Here is an 8,583-nt window from a genome sequence, read left to right as displayed (position 1 = left end):
TAAATGTTGCTGCAGCGTCTCATCTCCCATGCAAATGCGCATCCGCAGTTCTTTTTCTAGCAGGCCTCCTTGATCCGCCTGACTGCGCCCCATCGGACGACGAACCCCCATATGCTCGCTGAGAGTCGCTGGAGTATGCGTTTGTCTCTTCACCGATGGCTTACGTGAATCTCTAGGTATGCTCCCCTTTATTTCTTCTTTCTTGGGCTCGCTGCTAGCTTCGTCTATTTGATTCATTCATTCATGGTGGTGGACTGGTGGTCATGCCATGGCAGGATGGCACCTGTGCGTGTGCGTGCGTGTGATCCTCGGTGGATATTGTTGCGGTGCACATGATGCCTGCCGGCGGATCGTGAGCCCGAACAAATCATGCGTCTTTCTCACCTCCGTCTCAGCTGAATCGTATCGATCCCGGCGACGCTGACAGTCTCCGGCTAATTTATAGTCTGCGAGTCTTTACAGAGGCTACTCTATCCTACAGTCTCGCTTCCTTCTATGCGTGCCTTTATCTAGTACAGGTTAGTTAAAAACTTAGAATTATAGCATATGTTTAGACCCCATAATAATGGCACTTTGGCAAAGTTGATGAAAGGAAATCACTGGGGTTGGGACTCAGGGGATGGTATCATCACAGGATCTGCCTAGAAAGAAAATAACCATTATATGCTAATTTACCGTGCCAGATTGTGATCCTACGTACGTTGAGCTCCACGTACGGATGCATGAGTGTTCCTCGCTTACATGTTCATTTTTTAAGCGTAATCAACTTCCAACGCGACAGGATCTAGGCAAGTTCCTCACACCAATTCATTCCCAGTCGCGCAGTGCTGTGAATGCTGCTAAATTATGCAGCAAGTGCAGTTCAAGTTTTGCCGTAGCATCTGCATCCAAAGTTCGTCTCTCGCAAAAGATGATGAAAGAAAAAAAGCAAAGCATACTAGTCGCCGGGAATGACCAAAAGAGGTGGATCGTTCGAGTGCTTTTCATGATCGAACCAAAAGCAAACACCACACCAAAGCGGTAAGTTCCACGCCACTACTAAGTTACTGTACGATCTATGAGACTGTGGTAGTAACTTTTAACGAATCTCATCCAGCTGGCGGTCCTCTCTTGTCAATACTCATCTTGACTGAACCTAGCTAGTCTGGCTAGCTCATGACCAGCCCAAACAAACACACAAACAAATTCTTATATCTTTTTTTTTTCTTCTTCAACACAAGAGTTTCCGGTTAGCAGTTCCATTCATGTGTGCTTTTTTGTATGGACCAAAACCATTGATTTGTGCTAATGTGCTATCGAATCCACTAGTTTTAGTTTGGGAGCGGGGCAATCGGCGATTTGACATGACAAACGTCATCTTTTCCTAGGCTGCCCACTCCACGTAGATGGACAGTGGCGCCGAGAAGAACAGAATATACCCCTCCACTGCTTTCTTTCTCCTTTATTTTGCTTTTGCATGCATATCCATAGAGACTGATTGATGGGCACTTGGAAGTATATATGCAATTTCTCTTGAGATCAAAACACCCGTCCATTGAGGGGAAATTGCATCAGTTTGTATACCGACGGCCATCTTTTCTTCCTGTTAGAATAAATTCGAGGCATATCGTTGATTATTTAAGGACCAAGCAATCACACAAGTACGACACCGAGATTTGTTAACGAGGTTCACCGATATGGCTACATCCCCGGGGCTTGACTACGGACGCTCCTCCCCGTGACACCGTCACAATACCGCACCCGGCCACTTGGACGCCGGCACACGCCGCCGGGTCCCCCTTGCGCGCCTGTGCTATTATGTTGGCATAGGTTACATCGTGTGTCTACCCCCGCTATATAAGAGAGGCCTAGGATACAAGTGTCCTACTAGGACACGACTCCACATTCTATGTAAACACAATACAATTACAAGTCCAACTGTAACCTACCTTGTACACAATATTCGACACAACCCTAACAAACTCCACCTTGGCGAATATTCTCCACCATCTTGAATTCGTTCATGTGTCAAACTTTCATGTACATTGGACTTGAGCTTATCCCATGAGTACCGCTGCTACTCCAAAGACTCCATGTAACTCCACTTGCAACTTGTAGTCCCTCCTTTTCTTGACCACAGGAAACACTTGAGCAAAATTAAGTTCCTTGTCACCCTAGTTTGTGCTCCCAACTTCCAGAGTATCAGTCCAATGCCATCACACACCGATCACTGACCTGCGTGAAAGTGAACAACTCACATATTGGGTGTCACACATAAGAGTTACCTGAACTCAACATCACCGCTCCTTTCTTGACCGCCTGTCTGAAACTTGAAATAATTTCACCATTGCTTGTAGTCATCCCGAGTCAAATTCGCAGTTGTCTCACCACATGTATGACCACCAGAGCCCTGGCCCGTCTCCATGTCCGTGCGTACCGCACGCCTCGCCGCTATTACCGCGTCGAGCCTCCGCTGTCCCGGTCGAGTCTCAAGGGTCGCAAAACCACACCACTCAACCCCCACTGCAGAGTACAACCGATCATCACCGACCGATGACGAGTTTCACACTTCCATCAGACCCTTGGGCTCCAGTCCGAATTGTGTGTCACTCGCTTTTCCCCCTTTGCTGAATAGGCTTCGATTCCCTGGATCCTTACATCGTAGCCCCTCAATCCAGCTCCACCTTCAACATGACTCCATGGTAGATGATCAGTCCACCCTCGCGCCCCGTCGGCTTCAAACTCTGTGTGTACATCACCTTGAATCAACCCCGCGCCATAGTCTTGTTGAAGCCACACAAGCCATCGGGCCTGCGCCACGTGTTTCCACGCCCAGAAGTCGGTCACCATCAGCATCATGCTCCTATGTCGTCATGCCGATCCCACCACCGTTTTCTGTACTAACCGACTTGCGTCGATCTGTCAGACTGTCCAGTCCAACCCAGCCGAACTATTCCGACTACACGATATGCTTCAGACTTCACGAGCCTTGTGCGCACATCATCTGTCCTGATTTCTGTTGGGCCATCATGCCAAACAACGCCGTCGCTGCATCCGTACCATACACGATCCACGTACAAAGCAAAGAACTCCAAAGAAATAGTACCCGGAGCCTTCTTATTTGCCTGTAGCAAACCACCTTAGCTATCACGAACTATTATTTTCTTCCTTTGCACACGTACTTAATCAATCCAATTTGGTAGCCATCAAGTCAATGCTCCGGCGACAAGACAAACACCAAAGCAACACCTTGACTGGAGTGAAGTCTGAAACAAACCCTGTCTTTGTACGACCCGTCGGAATCGAACCCCCAACTCCTAATCCCTGAAATCGACACCCCACCTCTCAAATCCCGGTCGTCACAGCCCTTAAGCCCGTTTTAAGAGTGGGATTGGTGACGTGGCACCGCAGTCGGCAGGGTTTGGTGATTAATGGGGTCGGGTTTCTGAAAATAATTGTTCTTTGCCTTATCCCAGTGTACCGCTGGTCCGCTGCTGCCGCTCACAGCCACTCATTCCACTGAGAGGGAGGATTCTGACCAGGTAAAATCCGCCGTTCAGGGCCGTGGCCGGCGGCAAGACCGGAGCTGTATAGCGTCGTCCGTCTCCGACGCTCTTCTCCGCCCGGAGCTGCCACGGTAGCCACACCCGTCTCCGACGCGCTGGGGCCGTTGTCTCAGGCATGCTCTGCTCGCTTGCCTCAGGCGTGCTCTGCTCGCTCGTGTCAGGCGCGCTGCGCCACGCCCGGCCGTGGCCTTGGCTGCTGGCGGCAAGACGGTGGCCGTCGCAGCTAGTGCTGCCCACCTCCGGCGCACCCAATGGCAGGCCAAGGTTCTGGCTGACCCGCTCCCTGGGATATGGTGGATGGTGGAGCTGCAGCACGTGCAGCCGGTGGCCGAGATTCCGCTGGAGGTCGTGCAGTCGCACTAGAAGTTGCGAACACGATGCAAACTAAACAGACAAAGGTGAGTGATGATTCATTGCTTGATCTACCTCTGTACTAGTAGCTATCTACTGAACTTTGAAGTATGCGAGCTATGCACTCTGCTTTTCAATCGCACACACTAGGGAAATCACAAATTGGTGAAAGTGCTTTTTAGTAAAAAAATCACAAGATATTCAGAGTCCTAGTTTTAGTGAAACCTGAAAATCACCTGAAGAGATCAAAACGTTTTGCAAACATCACACAATATTCACAGGAGTAATAGCAAAATATTGTTCTGTTCCTTTGATATACAGTATCTCTTACATTAGAGTTGGCAAAAAAGATAACTTGTCAAAGGAGAAGTTTGATACATTAAAATTTAAAATAAACTTAGGTGGTACTCTATTAGTAGTGAACTTTGATTCTAAGTAAGATTGAGCTGATGTTTCTTTACTAAATCAACTCATGATGCTGATGTATAATTGCTCTCCCTCTTTATTTGTCAGCAACTAGAGCTCAAAAAGCTGCTATTGTGCTTCATTTGATAGCAAGCGGAGCTAAAAAATTATGCTACTGTGCTTTATTTAACAGCAAGTTGAGCTAAAAAATTCTGTTATTGTGCTTCAGTTGACAACAACTGGAGCTAAAAAAATTCTGCTATTGTGCTTCATTTAACAGCAAGTAGAGCTAAAAAATTCCGCTATTATGCTTCATTTAACAGCAAGTAGAGCTCAAAAATTCTTCTGTTATGCTTTATGTAACAGCAAGAACATTTGCACTTTTTTTATAGCAAGAAGAGTTCTAAAATTCTATTATGCTATTGTGCTTCATTTAACAGCAAGTAGAGCTCAAAAATTCTCCTATTATACTTCATTTAACAGCAAGTAGAGCTCAATAATTCTTCTATTATGCTTTATGTAACAGCAAGAACATTTGCACTTTTTTATAGTAAGAAGAGTTCTAAAATTCAGCTATTAATAGTAACTAGTACACACTGACAGTAGCATCCAAAAGGCAACTCCATGAGTAGTAGGTCATGCAGAGAGTGCTCTCATGTAGACAACTCCATCCACCATAAGCTTTAGTAATTCCCACTAGCTGTAAAGAAGGCCGTAAACCCAGTTTTTGAGCCTCTCCCTCTCCCAGTTCCTCCCACACTTCCTCTGCCATTGCCTCTCCCTCTAACTGCAGTTGTGCTACCTCTAGGGACATCATTGTTAGTTGTTGATGAACTTCTAGGAGGTCTAAACCTGGATGTTGTAGCTTGAAAGCTTGCTGCATCTTGAGAGGGTGCAGCTTGAGATCTTGCTGCAGATTGAGACCTTGCTGCAGCTTGAGATCTTGTTGGGCCTGAAGCTCTAGTTGCTGCAGCCTTGCTTGTAGATGCATCTGTCTGTGCTTGCTGCAAGGAAAACAGATCAGTTAAACAACAATTGCACTTTTTTTGTAAAAGACCAACACAGCATGAAAATAAAATTACCTCTGTTTCCCTCACTTTTCTCCCTCTCTTCCCAAGATATGACTTTGTTTTTTGGTGTTATCTCCATTCTGTTTACAGGAAGTTTTGTTGTGCCCCTGACCACCACAACTTCCACATGTGATCTGTATGTCATGCTTGCTCAGTTTCTTCCCCTTGGGTGCTTCCCCCTCTTCTCTCTTCCTATCATTGTTCTTTTTCCTGGCTCCTGGCATGGCAATGTAGCCAGGTGCTACTGGCCTAGGGTTTTGAGACACAGGCCATCTTTCTTCTCCTTCAACTGGTTGCAGGCAATGCTCATAATTTTTTTTGAAAGTATCAATGTAGTAGCACTTGTCAATGAAATCCTCTACTTTTCTTCCACTCATATAGATAGCACAAATTGCATGACAACAAGGAAGGCATGCAAGCTGAAAGTAACCACATGAGCAAGTCCATTTCTCAAGGTTAACGGTGTACCTCCTGCCTCTGCTATTTAAATGCTTCACCTGAAAACCATCCTTTCCATTCCAGAGCACCTCCAAGAACTGAGTTCTCTTGATATTGGCCTTAATCTTCTTGAAGATGTTTGGGCAAATTATGCCATTCCACTTCTCACTCTTGGTTTTCTGCTCTTGAACTCTAACCATCATTTTTTCCTAATCTTTTCTTGCTGTGAAATAATGGGGTAGAACCTAGCTTCTATGATGGCATTGTTAAATGATTCACAAAGGTTGTTGTCAACTGACTCACAATTTTCTCCTATTGGAAAGAAAGCCCTAGCCCAATGCTTTGGGTCTGTCTTCATGATATCTTTTGGACCTTCTGGAGTTAGTTGAGCAAGCTTGGCCTTGTTGTAGTTGAAGTCTTCTCTGTTTGCAGACTTAGCAATTGCCCAAAACCTTTTCTGCAATTGATGATCTTTATGCTTCTTTCTCCAGTTAGCATAGATGTGCCTAGCACACATCCTATGCTCTGCCTTAGGCAGATAGTCTCTCATACTGTTAATTAAGCCCTGTAGTAGACATAAGTATTTATTAGTAAAATAAAGTAGTAGGGCTAGGACTAGTACAATGAGACAAGACTAGGACCAGTACAGTGACACAAGGACTAGGACTACTACAGTGAGTGACACAGTACATATCAAAAAAGGTTTAGTCGTGTCGACGGAGCGTCAAGTAGTCATGTGGCTAGGTACACGTCGACGAAGCGGAAAGTAGTCAAGTAGTCGTGTTGACGCTCCGTCGACACGACTAAACCTTTTCAATAATTGAATAAGGCAGTAAATAAATTTAACCTTTTGCTTATCAGAAATAAAGACCCATCCAGCTCCTTGATCGTTAATGTCCAAGTCTTTGATTAAAAGACCAATGAACCAGGCCCAACTCTCATTTGTCTCCTTCTCCACAACAGCCCAAGCTACTGGATACATTTGGTTGTTTGCATCCCTGGCTATTGCAGCCAGTAGCTCACCTTGGCAGGCTCCCTTGAAAAAACAACCATCTAGCCCAATCACTTTCCTACACCCAGCTTTAAACCCTTGCTTCATAGCATTGAAACATACATAGAATTGTTGAAAAATATTTTCTTCCTTCTCTTTTGGATCCAAGCAAACAACCACAGTACTCCCAGGGTTGCTCCTAAGAAGTTCCAACTAATAATCAAACACCTTGTTGTACTCACTTTTCATTCCACTCATCAGCTGGTCAAGTACAAGTTTTTTTGCTGCCTTGCACTTTGAAATGGACACATCAGCAAACATGTCTTTCATCACTATGGCTTTCATACTATCAATCTTCCACAAAGGATTTGCCAGGATGAAGTGCTCATACCTTTTGGCAATGACCTTAGCAGTAACCAGTTTGTTGTCTCTGTTTTGTGCACATTGGTGTTCATCTTCAAATGTGATGATTTGAAACCTAGAACACCTGCTGGTCTTAGCTGCATACAACATCCAGGGACACCCAGGCCAATCACATTTTGCTCTAACTCTGGCCTCCTCTGACTTTAAAAATGAAATGCTTCTTTTGGTAGCAAGCCCATATCTCTTCATAGCTCTAGTCAATTGTTTCTTACTTTTAAAAATCATTCCAAGACTAAAATGAGGAATGTCAGAGTCTAGGTTAAACCTCACAAACTGGCTCTTCCTCCTAACCATGTTGCCATCCTCATCCTCATCATAGGAGTAGTCTTCATCTGATGACTCAAACTCCATGTCCTCCACAACTTCCTCCACATTTGCTACCAAATCAATGGGCACGGCCCCTGTTGCATCTGCATCAGCCCACATCTTGGAATCTCCCATCTTTTTCCTAAATTTTCTTGCATGTTTTCTCATCTCAACAACCTCTGATTCTTCACCACTATCATCAGTATGTGGCACATACTCATAGTCCTCTGAGTCCTCTGAATCTGAACCATTTTCTGCCACTTTAGCAACTGAACCAGATATGTCTTCGGCTGCTTGACATGGTTGACTTACATTAAGAACTTGAGAACTCTGAGTAGGATAATCAACTCTCACATTTTGCTTCAATGGACTGTTTATCACCTGAGAAATCGCACCACCTACATCAGGAACAAATATATGCTCAATAATTTCTCCTGCAGTACCAGTCTGTTCAGTGGCATTGACATTATCATTGACTTCAGCACTACAATTTTCAGCTGTGATAACTGCATCAGGTTCTTCTTCATTGCCAATGTTCATCAGTTCATCAAGCTCATCCTCAAAATCTGACCCACTGTCTATTTCTCCTTGTTCTTCTTCTTCACCATTGTACTCCACATATATTTCACCAACTCCCCCCTCTGTAATGTAGTCAGACATCTTCATGCAGCCACCATCATCATGTAAAAAAGCAATCCATTTACCAAATCTCTGCCAGGCAACAGGAAATAGTACTTCATGCTCTCCTTCACTGCCATATGATCTCCTAAAAACCCTTTCAACTCCTGCAAAGAGAGCTTGTCCCGCTCAATCTCTGACATTCCAGTTTCTCCCCCAACATAATCTAGACTTGAACCAATTCGTATGAATTGACCACAAAGTGAAATCTAACATTCAAGATCTCTGTCGGGTCCATGATTTCAACAAGAAAACCCTACATTACAAGCAAAGCAACTAATGCATCAGTGATTGTCGGCCGATTCAAACACCCCAAAACCCTAACTTGATCTCACTGTAGAACCCTAAACCTAGCCCACAGAGAGGGGGAAAAAGG

General features: G+C 44.8%; 1 protein-coding gene across 1 annotated transcript; it reads right to left on the bottom strand.

Moving 5' to 3' along the window:
- Positions 1-5,840: 5,840 nt before the first annotated feature.
- Positions 5,841-8,376, bottom strand: LOC125514560. The gene is made up of 2 exons (XM_048679898.1): positions 6,657-8,376; positions 5,841-6,374 (listed from the first exon to the last, which is right to left on the bottom strand). Exon 1 carries the CDS (start codon positions 8,193-8,195, stop codon positions 7,014-7,016), a length of 1,182 nt encoding a protein of 393 aa, XP_048535855.1. The 5' UTR covers positions 8,196-8,376; the 3' UTR covers positions 5,841-6,374; positions 6,657-7,013.
- Positions 8,377-8,583: the final 207 nt, after the last annotated feature.

The sequence above is a fragment of the Triticum urartu genome, chromosome 6 (assembly GCF_003073215.2).
Source record: "Triticum urartu cultivar G1812 chromosome 6, Tu2.1, whole genome shotgun sequence".
NCBI classification, from domain to species: Eukaryota; Viridiplantae; Streptophyta; class Magnoliopsida; order Poales; family Poaceae; genus Triticum; species Triticum urartu.
This window is presented reverse-complemented; position numbering and strand designations above follow the sequence as displayed.